The 21,045-nt window shown below is 39.3% G+C and overlaps 1 protein-coding gene across 22 annotated transcripts in view; it reads left to right on the top strand.

Annotated features, from left to right (window-relative positions):
• R3HDM1 (R3H domain containing 1) overlaps positions 1 to 21,045 on the top strand; it is a 197,544-nt gene that overhangs the window by 60,512 nt on the left and 115,987 nt on the right. For 21 of the 22 annotated variants that reach the window (XM_050750944.1, XM_050750938.1, XM_050750939.1 and 18 more), the window contains exons 2-3: positions 10,919 to 11,127; positions 13,854 to 14,064. In XM_050750944.1, coding sequence (XP_050606901.1) covers positions 13,894 to 14,064 — 171 coding nt within the window. In that variant the 5' untranslated portion in view covers positions 10,919 to 11,127; positions 13,854 to 13,893. Of the gene's footprint in view, positions 1 to 10,918; positions 11,128 to 13,853; positions 14,065 to 21,045 lie in introns of those variants that run through there. The other variant, XM_050750958.1, reaches the window with a different exon arrangement.

The following is a 21,045-nucleotide window of genomic DNA, read 5'->3' as shown; positions in this document are numbered from 1 at the left end:
ATGGTAATTATATATGAGATAACTCTGAGGTCAAGACTGAATAAGTGATCTTTCTCCTTCTGACCAGTTCCCTTTAGCTGATTTTGTACCTTAAAAGCATCTCTAAGCAGATCACTTTTAAAAGAATGAATCAGCTGGGCGCAGTGGCTCACGCCTGTAATCCCAGCACTTTGGGAGGCCGAGGCGGGCGGATCACAAGGTCAAGAGATAGAGACCATCCTGGCTAACACGGTGAAACCCCGTTTCTACTAAAAGTACAAAAAATTAGCCATGCGTGGTGGTTCGTGCCTGTAGTCCCAGATACTTGGGAGGCTGAGCAGGAGAATGGCGTGTGAGAGGAGCAGAGCTTGCAGTGAGCCGAGATTGCACTACTGCACTCCAGCCTGGGCGACAGTGCATGACTCCGTCTCAAAAAAAATAAATAAATAAAAGAATGAATTATTTTTTAAAAAATGAATTGTAACCAATTCAGGATGGAAACAAACAAAAAAAATCTATATTTTCTGTTACTGCCTGTTAAGCTGTCCTCTCATGTCCTTATTATCTATGGCTCAATTTCCAGGAATCCAAACCTTTTGAATGTTCTTTGCTGTTTATTTCTTAGAACATGACTAGATGTTAATACGAGTTTGGGGTTTTCTTTCCTCCATGTAGTTTTTTTTTTTATTATTACTATTATTTTTTATTTTTTAAGAGGCAGGGTCTTGCTCTGTCATCCAGACTGGAATGCAGTGGCACTATTGTAGTTTACTGCACCCTCAAACTCCTGAGCCCAAGGGATCCTTTCTTGTGGTAGCCGGGACTACAGGCGTGTGCCACCGTACTCTACCTCCGTGTAGTCTTTTTTTTTTTTTTTCTTTTTGAGATGGACTCTCACTCTGTCGCCCTGGCTGGCGTGCAGTGGCACCATCTTGGCTCACTGCAACCTCTACCTCCTGGATTCAAGCAATTCTCCTGCTTCAGCCTTCCAAGTAGCTGGGATTACAGGTGCCTGCTACCATGCCTGGCTAATTTTTGTATTTTTAGTAGAGATGGGGTTTCACCATGTTGGCCAGCCTGGTCTCGAACTCCTGACCTCAAGTGATCCACCCACCTCAGCCTCCCAAAGTGCTGGTATTACAGGCGCGAGCCACCACTCCTGGCCCTCTGTGTAGTCTTTTTTTTTTTTTTTTTTTTTTTTTTTTTTTTTTTTGAGACGGAGTCTCACGCTGTTGCCCAGGCTGGAGTGCAGTGGCGCGATCTCGGCTCACTGCAAGCTCCGCCTCCCGGGTTCCCGCCATTCTCCTGCCTCAGCCTCCTGAGTAGCTGGGACTACAGGCGCCCGCCACCGCGCCCGGCTAATTTTTTGTATTTTTAGTAGAGACGGGGTTTCACTGTGGTCTCGATCTCCTGACCGTGTGATCCGCCCGCCTCGGCCTCCCAAAGTGCTGGGATTACAGGCTTGAGCCACCGCGCCCGGCCTCTGTGTAGTCTTTAAAAGAGATTTTACCTCGTTCCAATCGGATCATATTACACCATGAGTTATTTATTTCAATCCTGCATTTAGCACATACATAGGGAGCTCTCAATATAACCCTGGACTATGGTAGGTTCAGAATTAAGGCAAAATACATTTTACCCTCACTAGGGCTATATTAGGAGATCATTAACTTTAGGTTTAGAGTTACATTAATGGCCCTGACTTTCTTGCATTGTCTCTTACCTACATCTGCCAATATCTCAACCCCTTTAGAATCTTACCAGGTTATCCCCAGGATTATCCAGGATCTCCTCATGAGTTCAAGAATAGCCCTTTCATGATCTTCCAGTTTTGTCTTTCTCTAACCCACTGCCCACTACCATTTTGCTAGTGCTTGCCATGAATTAGCTCATGTCCTTGCCAAAAGTTGTATCTCTCAGTGTACCCAACATCTTTAGTCTTCAGGATATCATATTCTCTAGAATTTCTTTTTTTTTTTTTTTTTTTTTGAGACAGAGTCTCGCTCTGTCACTCAGGCTGGAGTGCAGTGGCACAGTCTCAGCTCACTGCCGTCTGCACCTCCCGGGTTCAAGCGATTCTCATGCATCAGCCTCCCACGTAGGTGGGATTACAGGCACGCGCCACCACACCCAGCTAATTTTTGTATTTTTAGTAGAGATGAGGTTTTGCCATGTTGGCCAGGCTCGTCTCACTCTTCTGACCTCAAGTGATCCACCTGCCTCAGCCTCTGAAAGTCCTGGGATTACAGGCATGAGCCACTGCGTCTGACCTTCTCTAGAATTTTCTATGTACCAGCACCATGCCATCCTCAGAGAAGCTGGGCAAGCCATTCCCCCGCTTCTGTGGTGGGCACAGGAGCTGCTTGTCTCCCACATCTCCCCTGCTTTGGTTCTGTGAAAACACTTCCTTTAGCTTTTGCTTTGACTTAAACTAGGATCGCTATTACATTAAGGTATATATATAGTTCTTTTAGTACTCTAGCATTCCTAATTTCCAAGTTTTTATGTTTTGATTTGGCATTTTTAATTACGTTTCTTAAGCTACTATACCATACAGTGATAAAAAGTCAGATCTGGAAATGACTGTGAAAAAAACATTTAGCCTATTCCATAGACAAGTAGCATCTGAGCTTTCTCATTTGCGTCACTCTCGCTCATTACAATCCCCTCAGTCAAAGAATTAGAGAAACCCCCAGTCTTGTTAGTCTACAGACTTCTTGGAAGGACTGTGCCAAAACAGTCCTGAATGTTGGTGTTGGCCTTAATGATCCACCCCTTAGTGACTCACTCACCATTCTCCACAAGCTGTGCAGCCATCCCAGCTCCCTCACTTCTAGCGAATAGGTTCTGGGTAAAATAGAAGAAATTTATTAGGTATGAATTCCCTGCTTTTCCTGCCACATTCCCTTCAGTTTCTGAGGATAATGAATACACTTCAGGCTTATTCACCAGTTTGTGCTTCTGATAACATTTTCTCATTTCATCCCACTTCTTCAGATTTTCCTTCTTACTACCTTTCTTTCCTCCTAAACCTCTAGCCTCTCCCTGTCTTTCCTTACTGGCTTCTGTGGCCTACACACTTTTTCATTATGACAACCTTCCTCTAACTTTGCATCTCCTGCTAACTTTGTTACCAAATCATGTAGACTCTTTGTGATCTTCCACTTTCCTCCTCAGTTCTTCAGGGGTCAGTGTTCCCTAGGGATTCTATCCCACACCCACTCTTTTCAATGAAGGCTTGTGGGCAACTTCATTGACACTGATAACTCAAAACTTCGATCTATATAGTGATTCTCCACCAAAAAATAACATTAACTGACTTCTTTCCTGAGCTCCAAGTCTATATATCCAATTTTCTGTTAGATTTCTCCACCTAAATGTCCTGAAGACACCTTAAAATTAACTATGCAAAACCAAAGTCATCTTTCTGCCATCAAATCCATTTTCTTCCCAGTTGTATTTCCTATAGTTAGTGGTAGCAAGCACTACCTGCACCTTCAGTGTGTCCTCTCATAACTCTACCAACTCTCACGGCCCTTACCTTTTCCCTGACCACTCCTGTATTGAATTGGCTTCCCCCAGTTAGTTACTTTCTGTTATATTAATCTATTCATTTCTACGTGAAGTACAAGTAGTGGCTGATACCAAGGGCTCTGGAACCAACACTACCTGAGTTCAGATCTTAACTCTACCCCTTACTAGTCTTGCTACTGCTTAATCTTCCTCTGCCTCAGTTTCCTCATCTACAAACTATATAATACTGCTTTTATGGGGATTAAATGAATTAATATACTTAAAGCATTGGGAATAGTGCTTAGTAAATAATAAGTAACTTTTTAAGGGTTTGCTGTTAATATTACCGGTTTCACAGCACATACTGCTATCAGTAATTACCTTGTATATTTTGTCTCTGCACTAGAATGTAAGCATTTTAGGTTCTAGGATCCCATCTGCTTAGTTCACTCATGTATACCTATTACCTAGAACAGTGCTCTCTGTACATAGTATCCAGTCTGGAGATTGAATGAATTGAATATCTTTTCTCCTTTTCAGCGTTCACCTTTTAATTCTTTGTGTAAACTCTAGTCACTGTCCATCCAAACTTTCAACATTTTGTTTGCTAGAACAGGGTTAATCTATATTGTAGCTAAAATAATTCTCCCTGGCTTCTCTTAAAATGTGTTCCTCTATTACTCAAGCTTCCTGTTCCTCCTGGGATCAGTACTAAGTTTCTTCTTTTCTCTTTTTCTTTTTGAGAGGGAGTCTCGTTCTGTCGCCCAGGCTGGAGTACAGCGGTGCAATCTCAGCTCACTGCAACCTCTGCCTCCCGGGTTCCAGGGATTCTCCTACCTTAGCCTCCCGAGTAACTGGGATTACAGGTGCGCACCACCACGCCAGGCTAATTTTTGTATTTTGGTAGAGACGGGGTTTCACCATGTTGGCCAGGCTGGTCTCGAACTCCTGACCTTAAGTGATCCACCTGCCTCAGCTTCCCAAAGTGCTGGGATTACAGGCATGAGCCACCGCGCCCAGCCTAATAATAAGTTTCTAATCTTAATTTCAAATATATCCACATTTTTTAATGTTATTCTCATTTATTTTTAGGACATTTTAAATGAAAAATGTCATAAGCAAAAAAGGAGCATTATAACACTCACTACTTACCACTCAGACTTAATAATTGCTAACCTTTGTTATATTGGCTGGAGATCTTTTTTAAAAATAAAATAGGCCGGGCGCGGTGGCTCACGCCTGTAAACCCAGCACTTTGGGAGGCTGAGGCGGGCGGATCACGAGGTCAGGAGATCGAGACCATCCTGGCTAACACGGTGAAACCCCGTCTCTACTAAAAATACAAAAAATTAGCTGGGAGCGGTGGTGGGCACCTGTAGTCCCAGCTACTCCGGAGGCTGAAGCAGGAGAATGGCGTGAACCCGGGAGGTGGAGCTTGCAGTGAGCTGAGATCGCGCCACTGACCTCTAATCTGGACCTGGACGACAGAGCGAGACTCTGTCTCAAAAAAAAATAAAATAAATAAAATAAAATAATACAGATGTGATTTGAAGTCCCTTCTCTGTCTTAACTAATCCCTTTCATTTCCCTCTCCAGAGGTAGTTACTAACCTGAAATAGGTGTATACCCTTCCCATCCATGCTTGTGTGGTTTTTAAATTTTTATATTCGTTACATTGAGTTCATAGAGTTACACAGAGTTCATTCTGCTTTTTGACTAAACATTCTGACATTCTTTGAACTTATGTTTGTACCTATAGTTTTAGTTCATTTCATTTTAATCGTTTCATGGTATCATGCAACGTGAATATGCCACAGTTGATTTTACTTTAAAAAGAAAAAACCAATTTTCCTATTAATACATTTGGTCTTTCCCATTCTTTGCTTTTAAATAAAACAATGCAGTGAATATTTTTGTACATGTCCCTTTGTATAAGGTGTTTCCTTAGGGTGCATCTACACCATGAGTGGAAATGTGGAGCCATAGGATATGTGGGATTTAAAATTCATTTGATAGCACAAATTGTTTTCTAAAGTGGATCACAGTGTATAAGAGGCCCAGTGTCTTCCCCATTTCTCCACTCAGAATGCAGCACATTCATGTAACACCTTACCTCTCCATATAACTTTTTCCCTAAAAGTAATTTGTTTCATATAGTCTTACAAGACTCCAATAATAAATTATTCAACTACCAAAACTCTTTCCGTCTTGCTTATAATGTCCTCCTAAAGTTATTATTTATATTAGTTGATAAGTGTCATCATTAACCTCTTCAGGATTTAACAAACTCTTTTAGGTCAAGGGAGTTCATTCTTTTTACTCTTTTTAAATTTAGCTGATATTCATTAAAGCTGTAGTGCCTTCTGTGGTTATTTGGCAAATTTTTGTTAGTTGACAGTAACTGTTTACAAATCACATACACATTTAACATTTTGAAATGTCAGTGCTTATATTCTTGTTCAAGTGACTGACAAAGTGACTGCAAATGTGAATTTCCACTATTTCTAAATACAGCATAAACAGTGCTCTTTGCCTTTCTTTCTAGAGGCATTTGACCAGTTTGGTTGTGCCCATTTATAACCTCAGGTAGAACTTGATATGGGGATATGGGTTGCTTTTGTGCATTTGATTTTCTTTATAGATGTGCCTGCCTGGTTATATTTCTGTCTCTAAGAGAAAAAGCATAACATATTATGTAATGAAACGGGATTGGAGAGCTAGATAGTGATAAGGAAGCAACAACCCATTTTTTAAGACTTTGCCAAATTCTGTTCAGATAACATCAATAATATAACTCTTTTTCCCCTAAATATTTTTGTGAAAAATATTTTTACCTATAGGAGCGAGATTTATTTCCCACATATAAATTAACAAATGATTTTTAAATATTGTGTTATCCTAGAGTAAATTGACTTTCCTTGTGTGAAATTTGAATATTTATTGTTGGGGCTACCTAACTTTTCAGTTCTTTTGTGTTATGAAACCAAAACTTAGACCCCAAGTATAATAAAGTGATATTTTGAATTGTCAGTATCAATATTGCATTTTTGTTGTTAATACTTCTAACTAAAATTTTCACTGGAGAAACTACTTGTCTTTAAACTTCATATATACTAGTTTGCCCTTGAAAGTGTTGATCCTAATTCTGCCTTGCTTTGTTACATAGAGGAAGGTATTTAATCATGCATATTTATTATTTGTAAGCTACTGCCTTCGCATTGTTCCTTAGCCACAAACTCTGAATCCTTATTGCCACCCAAGTTTGCATAGTTGGTACTCATCATCACAAGTGATAGGAGGATTAAGAGAAACAGAATGGTTGTATAATTCCTGGCAGTTCTGATAGTTTAGTAGTAATTACTCCTGGTGACCATTAATACAAAGTTAATAGTACTATCTGCTTGTATACAAAAAAAAAGTACATAACTCCTCTTCATGTGAAAAGAATAAATTTACTTTGTTTTAAGTCTAGTACAAAGGAGTTACCATGTCATAATTACTCTTAAAATAAAAGTGCTCCGTAAACACAAATTGTCCCTCTTCTTGGTACCTACAGATGATGATACAGTATTGCAGGTAAGAGCCTGAAATGGAGTACTAGTCTGTCCAATTCAAATCCTGGTTTCCATACTTACTGGCTGTGTGAGGTTGGACAAATTATTTTTTTATGTGCCTTAGTTTCCTAATCTGTTGCAGTACAGAGTGATAATGGGACATACTTCTTAGAACTGTAGTGTGAGTTTTAAATGAATTCATTATGAAAAATACTACCACAGGGCCAGGCACATGGTAAATATATATATTAGTATTTGGTTTTGGTGGAGCTGTTTGTATTCTTTTGTAGCTTACCTATTCCTGTCATTTCCCGATCCTTTTCTTTCCCTTGATTTACAAGACCTTTTTTACTTTCAACATTTTGACCCTTTTGTGTTGGAAATAGTTCATATGTATCATCTGCCTTTTGTTTGTGTTCTATTTTATTATATAAGAAATTTTAAAACTTTGTTCTAAGTTTTATAACTATTTACCTTTGATGGCTTGTAGATTTTAGTGTCACACCTGGGAAGGATTTCCCACCCAAAAATCATAAAAAGATTTCCTTTATATCCTTGTAGATTCATAGATTTACTTTTTTAAGGTTATGATCTTTAATTTTACCTGTAATTTCCTTTCATTTATGGTTTCGGGTACATGCCATCCTTTTTGTGCATATGTAAACATACATGTGGCCTTTCTCTGGTTATCTACCTGGTAGCACAGGAATTATATGTAAGCACATCTCTGACTTGTCCCTAATAAATAGCATGTTGACAGAATAATTTTTTTGAAGTTGAATATTAATTTTGAGCTCGTATATCCATCTAAGGTTGACAAAGATTCTGAAAAATTCAGTTTTTTAATTTCAGTAATAGTGGGAACTGAGATTATATACTTAATGAATGCCTACATTTTGTTCATTTTTTTTCTCTAAGTTGTCTTCCTAAATTTTGTAAGTCCCTCGGTATCTTTCACTTACTGTACAACTATTTATTATATTAAGACAGTACATTTAATGGACTTCTAAATGTTGTATTAGAGACATGATGTGCCATGTCTATCTTGTAGCTTTCTATACTTGGCACCCACATGCCCACACAACCTTTGGCAAACTGAGAAGTGTAGGCTTCATGGGTTTACCAAAAAGGGTTTGTTTTTGTTTTTCCAGTGAGTACCAAAAGCTGAAACACATCCCTTTTACTTGAAGATTTGAAGAGGGAAAACATTTTTATTTCAAACAAGTTCATTAGATGGGCAGAATGGCGCACACCTGTAATCCCAGCACTTTGGGAGGTTGGGACAGGGGGATTATTACTTGAGTGCAGGAATTTGAGACCAGCCTGTGCAAAATAGCAAGACCCCATCTCTACAAAAACAATTTAAAAATTAGCTGGGCATAGTGGCGTGCGCCTGTAGTCACAGTTACTTAGGAAGCCAGAGTGGAAAGATAGCTTGAGCCTCAAAGGTCAAGGCTGCAATGAGTCAGGATTGTGCCACTGAACTCCAACCTGGGTGACAGAGTGAGACCTTGTCTCTAAAAAATTAAAATTAAAAATTAAACAAGTGCATTAGTATTTTGGAGAAGAATGCAAAGTTCATATATATATATTTTTTTCTTTTTTGTAAAGATAGGGTTTGCTATGTTGCCCAGGCTTGTCTTGAACTCCTGGTCTCAAGTGATCCTTCCACCTCCACCTTCCAAAGTCCTGAGATTACAGGCCTGAGCCACTACACCTAACAGTTTCTATGAATTTTTAATATTCAATTAGAAGCCTTCAAATGAGAGCCATACACAAAAATGCAAAGCCACTTGTGCACAGTGGTAGGCCTCCTATCAGTCTACTGTTGTGTAGGGGTAGGGATCAGGACACAGCAAAATCAGGCTTAGCCAACTGCTCATCTAAATGGATTCTGACCAGGGAAGAGAGCTAACATTTTTGGAGGGCCTGCCCTGTGAGAGAGGCTGTGGTCGGTTCTACATTTAAATCAGTCAGTTCTCACAACAAACCTAGAATCTAGATATTCTTTTTTCCACTTTGCAGATCAGAAAACTGCAGCTCAGAGAGATTATTTACTGCACATATAACTAGAAGAGCTGGAATTTAAACCAATATCTAATGTTAGTGCACTTCTCTTTCTTTTGCCATTTCGATATGCCATTGACTCCTTCCCAGGCAATAAGTGGTGTGGCATATTAGCAAGTTTTGGTCACACATACTGGTTGTGTGACTTTGAAGACGTCATTTGACTTCTAGGCAATAATAACTTGAATGCTGAATTGGACTAGGTGATCTCTCAGGTTCTTTGGGGTTTCATGGGACCTTGGGATTCTAAGAGGATCTTCTAAAGTGTTCACCTCTTCGATTTTGCCCCTTCCTCACTCTCCCCTGCAGCTATTGCCTTATTTATTTCTTCAGTGGATTAAAAGCCTTACTTTTATGGAATTACAAAATTAAGAGATTCACGATTAAATTGTAAAGTCACTTGACAAAGAACACAAATAATTTGGTTGCTTAGTGAATGCTGCCATCTTGTGTCTACCATTTTATGAGCTAAAAAGCTAAAATTGAGAAAAAATACTTGAAGGATTTTTTTTGTTTTGTTTTTGGTGTAACTTAAAACAATCATTTGATGTAGTGGCTGGAGAATCTTGGTCAGATTGAGATGACACAGTATCAATTTAAAGTTTTTTGACATTTGTTTTTGATACCCCCTTTTCTATTATCCTTGTGTCAAACATTGTGAAAACTAATATAAGGTTATATCTGGTTCCAAGTGATTGTGTTTCAAAATGGTTTTTGAAGAGTTAGTATAAAATGTGAGTTACTCTATAGTGCATGCTTGGCTGTCTTGGTATTAGGTCTCTTGGTGCTTAGACTTCATTATATGCATATATGTATGCTTATTTCACCTTAAAATTGTACTATCCTGTTTATTGACAGCAAAAATGTCAAAGGACAATGGAAGAGGTATATAATCTTTTTAGAGTTGTTTACTTGCTAGGCTATATTCATTCATACCGAATAAATATGAAATGAAACTGACCTCAAAAATATGACATGGAGAACATTTTGCATTTGGGGTTTGTTTTGTTTTTGCCTGCCATCCAGACTGGAGTGCATGAGTAGCATGATCATAGCTAACTGTAACCCCCAACTAAAGCTGTTCTCCCACCTCAACCTCGTAAGTAACTAGGACTACAGGTGCACACCCATACACCCAGCTAATTTTTTAATTTTTGTGGAGATGGGGTCGCATTGTGTTGCCCATGCTAGTCTTGAGCCCCTGGGCTCAAGTGATCCTCCTGCCTTGGCTTCCCAAAGTGCTGGGATTATAGGCATGAGCCACTGCACCCAGCCAACTTTTTTTTTTTTTTTTTTTAAGAACAATGTGGGATTCATTAAAAATGTTCAATGGCTTATTATTTTTGTTTTATTTTTTCTGTTGTATTTTTAAAAATCTAGAATGTTATTACTGTTCAGAATTAGGGTCTTAAGTCCGTAGAGTAACAGCTCTAGAAGAGAACTCTAAAAATGATGGTTCTTGGAGTTAAAGTGTTTCTGATTGTGATCTTTTTTCTGTCTCCTTATCTATAGATACTATCTCAATTATAACTCTGACTGCATTGTAGCTTCTCAGTACATATCACTTTCCTTCCTCTTCTCTCTTCTGCTTTTAACTAATCAATCCTCTTGGCCTCAGTGATTTATTCAGGTTCACATAGCTAATACCTGTTAGAATTCATTGTTACTCAGTGTTCTGACTTTTGTTTCAGAAAATATATAATAAAAACAACTGACAGTAATATTTTTAATTTCTCAGTTTCATGTGGAGTATTCCATTTCCCTTGGCCATTTTGTTAAAATAGTTTCTTTTGTTTTCATTTTAGGCCACGGAAAGGTATGATATATTTGATCCAAGACAGTCCATTCCAGTCCGGGAATCTACAGTGGTGACAAGGACATGGGACTCCTCCTGCCAGATTACAGATGGTTCACTACAGTTGACATCCTGGCTGACAACTGTGAAAAAGAACCTTGGATTATTTTTTTTTTTTTTTCTGGGACACCACAATCCCAAATCCAAAGGACGCATCAGGTAATACTTGCCTGTCATTCAGAAAAACATATTTCTTTTTCTTGCAAAATCTTACCTATAAAAAGCAAGAAGCCGGCCAGGCGTGGTGGCTCACACCTGTAATCCCAGCACTTTGGGAGTCCAAGGTGGGCGGATCAGAAGGTCAAGAGATTGAGACCATCCTGGCTAACACGGTGAAACCCCGTCTCTACTAAAAATACAAAAAAAAATTAGCCGGGCATGGTGGCGGGCACCTGTAGTCCCAACTACTCGGGAGGCTGAGGCAGTAGAATAGCGTGAACCCGGAAGGCAGAGCTTGCAGTGAGCCGAGATGGCGCCCCTGCACTCCAGCCTGGGCGACAGAGCGAGACTCCATCTCAAAAAAAAAAAAAAAGCAAGAAGCCAGTGTTTTCAGTAACTTTCCCACCCTGTCCCCACTTTGCAGTTGTTTGTTTTCAGAATGAAACAATTAACTTTGGTATGGGTTATAGTTCAGGAAGACATAGGTTTTTTTTAAAATTCAGTTCAGTCTGTCTGTGACTTTAGGATCTACTTCTCTTTGGCTTTTTTAACTTTTCAGCTGTATTTATCAATTCCTAAAATCCATTTATTTATTTATTTGTTTGTTTGTTTGTTTATTGAGACGGAGTCTCACTCTGTCACCCAGGCTGGAGTGCAGTGGCACAATCTTGGCTCACTGCAACCTCCGCCTCCCAGGTTCAAGCAATTCTGCCTCAGCCCCCCGAGTAGCTGGGACTACAGGCATGCAGGCACGTGCCACCATGCCTGGCTAATTTTTGTATTTTTAATAAAGATAGGGTTTAGCCATGTTGGCCAAGCTGGTCTCAAACTCCTGGCCTCAAGTCATCCGCCTGCCTCAGCCTCCTAAAGCACTGGGATTACAGGTGTGAACCACCGCACCTGGCCCTAAAATCCATTTAGATATTTAATTGCAAAACATTCTTTCAGGAAATGAACTTTTGAATTTTTCAAATTGATATAGAGAAAATAAATTCCACTGGTTTTTTCTCCCCACAAGATTTTATTATGAAAATTTTCAGAAATATAGAAAAGTTGAAAGAATTTTACAGTGAACATCCCTGGAACCACCCCTTGATTTTACCAGTAACATTTTAGCATAGTTGCTATGACCTATGTCTGTCTATCTCTCTATATATCAAGCTGTTCTTTTTTTTTAAGATGCATTTCAGAATAAGTTGTTTATATCAAGTTCTGCCATTATTGGTTTTTTTTGTTTTGTTTTGTGACAGAGCCTCACTCTGTCACCCAGCCGGAGTCCAGTTGGCGTGATCACAGCTCACTGGAACACACGCGCTTCGGCTTCAAGTGATTCTTGTGCCTCAGCCTCCCGAGTAGCTGCAATTACAGGCGTGTACCACCATACCTGGCTAATTTTTGTATTTTTAGTAGAGTCTTTGTTTTGCCACTTTGCCCAGGCTGGTTTTGAACTCCTGAGCTCAAGCAATCCGCCCACCTTGGCCTCACAAAGTGCTGTGATTACAGTCATGAGCCACCCCACCGGCCAAGTTCTGCTGTTTTTATTACATTTTTTGCAGCTTAAAATGACTGCCATCTTTAGCTGAATCTCTAATACATTAATCCAGTGTGAAAACATTGATTTTCTTAAACTCACTAATGACATGAAAATATACTGTAATCTTATGTATTTGATTTCCTGTGGATTCCATATTCTAGAGTGCCTGGATAATATGTGTTGTTTGGCATTGAATCACTTAATTCAGGAGAGTCTTCAATGCTTTCTTCATATTGCTGAACATATTTGTTAATCCAGATTTACAAGTGTATTTTGTAATAGAATGTTACTGTTTATTTTATTTATTTATTTTTTTTGAGACGGAGTCTTGCTCTGTTGCCCAGGCTGGAGTGCAGTGGCGTGATCTCAGCTCGCTGCAAGCTCTGCCTCCCGGGTTCACGCCATTCTCCTGCCTCAGCTTCCCGAGTAACTGGGACTACAGGCGCCCGCCAGCACGCCCAGCTAATTTTTTGTATTTTTAGTAGAGACGGGGTTTCACCGTATTAGCCAGGATGGTCTCGATCTTCTGACCTCGTGATCCACCCGCCTCGGACTCCCAAAGTGCTGGGATTACAGGCGTGAGCCACCACGCCCAGCCGTGACTATTTATTTTTAAATTGTTTACTTTTGGAAATATTTCAGGGTAATTTAAGAAATTTGGAATTTTAGGAATCCAGATGAAAAAGCTATTATAGATATCCCTTTGGAGAAGAAGATTTCTAATGTCTTCTAAATACACATATATAATTCTCCAGCCATTACCTTCTACCTTGATCTGGCTCATTCCTTAATGTTTCTTAAGAATTGCCACAAGTAAATGTGCATCAAAATCACCCCATATTCTTTTTTTAAATGTTATTTATGTATTAGCAACAGGGTCTTGCTATGTTGCCCAGGTGACCTCAGCCTCCTGGACTCAAGCAGTCATCCTGCCTGACTCCCAAGTAGCTGGGACTACAGCTGGGTACCACTGTGCCTGGCTCACATACTTCATATAGCTCTTTTCCCACTGTATTGTGATTTTTTTTTAATTTGGATGTATCTAGCACAAAATTATATACTCCTTGAAAGCAAGAATTTTGTTCCTGTCTATATTCAACATTATTTCTGGAACATGACAGACAGTAGGTTAGTATCATGCAGTAACTGAATGTAAAAAAGTTTAAAACTGTATTAATCTTTTTTTCTTAAGGTTTCAAGCTCCCTGTAGAATTCGAAAATAACCTTTGCTAATGAGGATGTCTGATACTGTTACTGTAAAAGATGAAACTGCAACAATGAAGGATTTGGAGGCAGAAGTGAAAGATACAACCAGAGTTGAAAATCTTATCAAATCAGAAAACTATGGGAAGATTTTGGTAGAGAAGAATGAACATTGTATTGAGAACAATATAGATCTGCAGGTAAACAGGAATTTTTCTCTGACTACAAATACTAAATATTCAGTATATATTTATGTTTATTTTCATACAAAACTCACTTCTCAGAATTCTAAAAGGGTAAGTTGACCCTTTGTGACATGCTTACTAGCTGGTTTGGGAGCCAGTTGGATTAGCTTGCTGTGAGTCTTAACTTGCTTGTATCATATAATATAATTCTTTTTATTTGTATGTGGCTAGTACATTTTTATTGGCTTTCTACTTTCTCGTTCCACCCTTTTCCTAATTACCAGTGCTATGAGAGTTTGGAAGTCTCACAGTTAAATTTTGAATTTAACCTAAGAGCTCTTAGAGGAAAGAGAAATAGAATAAAACTGCAGATGATCTATTGGCAAAAACAGCCCTCAGGAGGTTCCTCAGTCACTCAACCTGACTGACAAAACAGATTTGTGGGCTGGGGGAAGTTAATGCTTTTAATACTGTGCATGTATAATGACTTAAAACTAGCCACTGAGAAGGCTTCTAATTCCAGGCATAAATGGAAACTGAGTTGATTAACAAATTGAAGATAGGTAAAAATGGTCCCAAGTAATAGCATTTCTAGTAGCATTCATTTCTTTGGTAAGGTTTTCCAGTTATCTATTTTCTCAAAATGAAGGGCTAACACTTTTAAACAATTTATTTTATTTTATTTTATTTATTTATTTATTTTTTTTTTTTTTTTTTTTGAGATGGAGTCTTGCTCTGTCGCCCAGGCTGGAGTGCAGTGGCGTGATCTTGGCTCACTGCAGCCTCCCTCTCCCAGGTTCAAGCAATTCTCCTGCCTCAGCCTCCCAAGTAGCAAGGACTACATGCATGCACCCCCACACCTGGCTAATTTTTTTCTATTTTAGTAGAGATGGAGTTCCACCATGTTGCCTAGGCTGTTCTGGAACTGCTGAGCTCCGGCGATCCGCCCACCTCAGCTTCCCATAGTGCTGGGATTACAGGCACAAGCTACCGCGCCTGGCCCACAGTTTTTTTTTTTTAAATATCTCATCATTTATGAGTCAGGAAATGAAGCAAGGCTTGGGCTGAGTGAATTTTCTATTCTACAAGGTATCCAAAGAGGTCCTTTGTTGACATTTAACAGGCTAGTGGACTGCTCTGGAGCATCCCGGACTGCCTCTTGCACCTGTCTGGCACCTAGGTAGGAATGACTGGAGTGCTGGGCTCAGGTGGAATTAGAAGCACCTATTTGGCTCCTCCAACAAGATCGGTCCAAAGTAGTCAGACTTCTTATGTGGCAGCTCAGGGGTCCCAGAGAGAATGTTCCAAGAAAGCCAAGCAAAGCTGCAAGGTTTCTTTTGACGTAGGCCCAGAAGTTCCAGAACGTTACTTCAGCTATCTTCTTTTGACGACATAAGTCATTAAAGCCAGGCCAGAAGATGGGGAATTAGACCCTACCTCTCAGTAGGAAAGAATTTGTAGCCAACTTTAAACTACCACAAAAAGTTATTCAAAAAAAAATTGTTTAGGCCGGGAGTGGTGGCTGTAATCCCAACACTTTGGGAGGCCGAGGTGAGTGGATCACGAGGTCAGGAGATTGAGACCAACCTGACCAACATGGTGAAACCCCAACTCTAGTGAAAATACAAAAAATTAGCCGGGTGTGGTGGTACGCACCTGTAGTCCCAGCTACCAGGGATCCTGAGGGGAATTGCTTGAACCCAGGAGGCAGAGGTCACAGTGAGCCGAGATCGCGCCACTGCACTCCAGCCTGGCAACAGAGCAAGACTCCGTCTCAAAAAAATAAAATTAAATTAGCCGGGCGTGGTGGCGGGCGCCTGTAGTCCCAGCTACTCCAGAGGCTGAGGCAGGAGAATGGCGTGAACCTGGGAGCGGAGCTTGCAGTGAGCCGAGATCGCGCCACTGGGGGTGACAGAGCGAGACTCCGTCTCAAAAAAAAAAAAAGAAAAAAAATTTTTAAAAATTGTTTAACAATGTTTTAATTTTGTTTTGCAATTAAAGAATTCTATTTTTGGAGATAATATTCTATCATTCTGTATGCTAAAGACTTTGAAAGCTATAAGCCAAAAATTATAGCTTTATCTTTTTTTCTTTTGTGTTTTCTTTTTTAGCTTCACTTTTTTAAAGTAAAGAAACCTGGTTTTGAGGTGGGGGGGTGTGCTTTTTTTTTTCCTTTTAAGACGGTGTCTCACTCTGTCACCAGACCGGAGTGCAGTGATGTGACCTCGGCTTACTGCAGCCTCCGCCTCTGGGTTCAAGCGATTCTCCTGCCTCAGCCTCCCAAGTAGCTGGGACTACAGGCATGCGCCACCATGCCCAGCTAATTTTCGTATTTTTTGTACAGACAGGGTTTCACCGTGTTGGCCAGGATGGTGTCGATCTCTTGACCTCATGATCCGCCCGCCTTGGGCTCCCAAACTGCTGGGATTATAGGCGTGAGCCACCATTCCTGGCCAAGAAACCTGTTTTTAAAGGTTTTCTCATTCTTTCATTCAGTCAAAAACTGTCTTTTTTCCCCATTATGTACCAGACACCAGGTTAGACAATGATAGCAATTCCTCCAGCTATAAAAAAGCATTTAGGCCCCACTTATAGTCAAGTGGTAATCATCTAAGAAATTGAGAGGAATAACATATTTTTTCCCAGTCATTTTTACTGATAGCACTTTTTAAAACAACAAAAAATTGCCATGCCTGTAATCAGTACACTCAGTGATGGCAGCATGCCAGTGTCCTGATTGCATCAGAGAAAATCTGCTAAAATTCTATTGCATTTGTGATTGAAATAATAAAATACTTCATTTTAGCCTCTTTTCTACACCTAATGTTTCTTCTCCTAGATCATGCTTATCAACAAGTCATTAACTTGGGTTATTGCATTTCCTACCATATCTGTTGTGTTGCCCTTGGCAGTATGCCACAAGAACATTCTGATGACCACTTTTGCATCATGGCCCAGTTGTTTGTAGTATAAGAAAATTTCCCACATGACCCAAACCTTTTATTGAAAATCTCTTCTTTACCAATGAAATACCATAGTAAACAAACATGGGTATGGTCTTTAACCTCGTGTTTCCTATAGCATAGTGACTGTAACGATTTGGGAGGAAGGAAAAAGCAAATGTGAGAATTTATTTTATGTTAATCTGGTGAATGCCATATTCATTTTTTATTCAAGTATTTATTAATAATTTACTACATGGGGTGGGCGCGGTGGCTCACGCCTGTAATCCCAGCACTTTGGGAGGCCAAGGTGGGCAGGTCACGAGGTCAGGAGTTCGAGACCAGCCTGACCAACATGGTGAAACACCGTCACTACTAAAAACACAAAAAAATTAGCTGGGCATGGTGGTGCACGCCTGTAATCCCAGCTACTTGGGAGGCTGAGGCAGGAGAATCACTTGAACCTGGGAGGTGGAGGTTGCAGTGAACTGAGATCATGCCACTGCACTCCAGCCTAGGTGACAGAGCGAGACTCTGTCTCAAAATAATAATAATAATAATAATGTATTATATGTAAGAATACTGACTCTACTTTGAGCTTTTGAGGCCCAAGATGCCTTCATCCAAGGTGCCTGGCAAGGGGTGTACAGTTGAAATACCTTGTATAGAACAGATTTAATGGAAATTCAGAATTGGAAGTCAGTAAAACTGGAAAATTGGTTTCTTCTGTGTTTTCATTTAAAATATTGTAAAACAAAGTTAACTTTTTAAGCATCAGCAGGGAATAAGTGTTTTGTTTTAAAAAGTCTGGTTAATACGGAGTTACCTTTAACTTAATGTGGAGTTAACTATTCTAACATACTACCAGATATTTCATCTTCCTTTGGCACGTCTAAGGTACTGCCTAAAGGTTGTCATCTTAAATAGCACCTGCTATTTTTCACTCATAAGTTTGGATGTATGTAGCAAATAATGTAGGTTTTCTATTGAGATTTTTGAATAGACTGTTACTTTATTCTAATAGAGTGACAAGATTATTCTCTACTTGGCTCTCATTCTGAAAATCAGCTACCATGAATATTATAACTTACGTCTGTTACCTTGCTTCAGCATAGTAATATTTAAAGTGATTAAAGGAAACAGAAATGTTTACCTTCCAAAAGAAGCATTCATTTCATTCATTTATATAAAAAAAACTGCACTTTTATTATATACATTTTGAGTGAAGTCATTTTTAATTAAGGGATGTTACAGCCTCTTTTGTACTATGAAGAGACCTTATGATTTTCTTTCTGTTAAGGATATAGTGTTTACATAAAAAATAATTCCATCAAACTAGAGAGAGGCCAACAGACATTACATGTCATCTCAGGTGGTTCCAAGCAGAGATTATTATCTCAAAGAGCTCTTTGACCATTTAATTTATAAATAATTCTACTTGTGTTTTCTACTTTTACTAGTTTTCTCTTTCTACTTTTAAAAAATGTTGTGTTTCTTATTCAGGGTTTTGTTTTGGACTGTAATCTTTTATAGAAGTTTTAGGATTACTTTCGTAAGAATTTAATACTTTAGAGCTAATTCAAGAAATCTGTGTGCATTAATGTCAGGAAGTTAACTTTCCCACATAATTGCCTTGGAGTTGTTCTGAATTGTTGATTATGGTCTCAGATAATTATCTGACAGGTTTTTGGTTAGGAATTTTTCTACTACCACACGCTGTTCCTATTGAGAATGTAGAGGTACATTTCAGGCTTTGTATTTTTATGAAACATTTGGAAGGTTGGGGTGGTGGATTCCAGGTTTCTAAATCCAGAAAAATGTGTTTTGTTAGACTGTGAGTATCCCTAATCTTTAACATGGGTTAATTGGATGGTGGGGAGTATTTGCTTTGATTTCCTGTGTATAACTCACTGATGGGTCTCCATTGTTTGATTTTCTTCACGGATAGGTTTTTCAGATTACATTTAGACTAAATTAGCCTGGTGTGGTGGCACATAACTGTAATCCCAGCACTTTGGGGAAGGCCGAGGCAAGCAGATCACTTGAGTTCGAATTCAAGACCAGCCTGGGCAACATGGCAAAACCCTGTCTCTACCAAAAAAAAGATACAAAAATTAGCTGGGTGTGGTTAAATGCACCTGTAGTCCCAGCTACTCGAGAGGCTGAGGTGGGAGAATTGCTTGAGCAAGGGAGATTGAGGTTGCAGTGAGCTGAAACCGTGCCACTCTACTCCAGCCTGGGTGACAGAGTAAGACCCTGTCTTAAAAAATAATAATAATAATAAACTTAGGGTAAATTATTTGTGTTGATATTTACAGTCATTTATTTTAAATATAAAATTCAGAACCCTGTGCTCTGCTTATTAAAGGTTCAAACTCAACTTTCCCATTCTCTTACAATTGTATCTTTGTACTTAACAAACAGTTTGTCCAGGGGTGTTCATCTGTATACATGTGTATGTACACACAATTCAAAACATATTTGGGAATAGTTCAAACAATGCCTCTCCTCCACATTATTATTAACAATAGGATAGCGAGTCCACATTGTGTTGGTAACCCTTGTCATGGAGAAAATAAGAGAGCTGATTTTTGTTAAAAACTAGGCCTTGTGTGCCAGAGTCAATGAATAGCTCTGACATACATGAGTCAATTTTCCACACACAGAGTTGGCTAAAGTACATATTGTGTATATTCTGTTTCAGTAGTAAGCCCTTCGATAATCAAGATGAGACTCTTACGTCTTGTGTCCCTCAAGTTAATTCCAATGCGTTTCTTTAAAAGGGGTTTGGGCGAGAAAGCAATGAATCTAATAAGACTGTCAGAAAAGTTCAGAACACAATGCCACACTTCTTTGACAATGAGGGCGATACATAACGAAGTCCCTCATTTGCTTGGAAAGTATTGATGAAGCAATTATCTTATTTCATTAATCTGTTAAGAAATGAAGTATTTTTTTTTTAAGGACTGAATAAAAGTCTCTTTATATAAAATCATTCAAATAATAATCTTAGCTATTTCCTGTTTGTCAAACAAAGATTAAAAGGATGTATGTGGCCAAGCATGGTGGCTCATGCCAGCGCTTTGGGAGGCCAAGGCAGGAGGTTTGCTTGAGTCCAGGACTTTGAGACCAGCCTGGACAACACAGGAAGACTTTGTCTCTACAAAAAATAAAAATAAAAAAATCAGCCATGTGTCATGGTACACACTTGTAGTCACAGTTGCTTGGGAGGCTGAGGTGGGTGGATGACTTGAGTCCAGGAGTTCGAGGCTGCAGTGAGTTAGGATTGCACCAGTGCACTCCAGCCTGGGCAACAGTAAGACCTCTCCCTTAAAAAAACTAAATTAAAAAAAAAAAAAAAAAAAAAAAAAAAAAAGATGGCCAGGCGCAGTGGTTCACGCCTGTAATTCCAGGACGTTGGGAGGCCGAGGCAAGCAGAATGCTTGAGTCCAGGAGTGTGAGACCAGTTGAGGCAACATAGCAAATCCCCTTCTCTACAGAAAACACAATTAGTTAGGCTTGGCGGCTACTCAGGAGGCTGAGGTGGGAGGATCACCTGAGCCCAGGAGATCAAGGCTGCAGTGAGCTGTGATTGCGACACTGGACTCCAGCCTGGGTGAGAGTCAGAGCCTGTCTCAGAAAAAAAAAAAGATATATGTAATGTGCCTAGTACATAGAGCCTGGCAAATGGTAGGTGCTGTTAACAATGTTTTAATAATTATCATAATTGTTACTATTTATTAGCAATAGCACGATTATGTGGCTTCTCAAAGATTTGTCCCTTTATTGTCATGCAAGATAGATTTTTTCTTTAGTAATAAAATAAAGAGTAAAACTTACTTTTAATATAACCTCCCCACATTTTCAGTACGGTAGTTTTATTTCTATTAAGTTCTATATCTGTATGCTGTATTTTTATTGTTTTTATTAATATTGAATGAGTTCGACTTTTTAAAACTTACGATACATTTTCCATAGTATATTTTTATAATTATTTCTAGGATTTGGTGCTCTTTCTACTGAACTTGGGTCATGTGCACATATGGTAGCTCTT

The sequence above is a fragment of the Macaca thibetana genome, chromosome 12 (assembly GCF_024542745.1).
Source record: "Macaca thibetana thibetana isolate TM-01 chromosome 12, ASM2454274v1, whole genome shotgun sequence".
Classification (NCBI taxonomy): domain Eukaryota; kingdom Metazoa; phylum Chordata; class Mammalia; order Primates; family Cercopithecidae; genus Macaca; species Macaca thibetana.
Note: the sequence above shows the minus strand (reverse complement) of the source record. Positions and strands in the feature narration are given on the sequence as shown.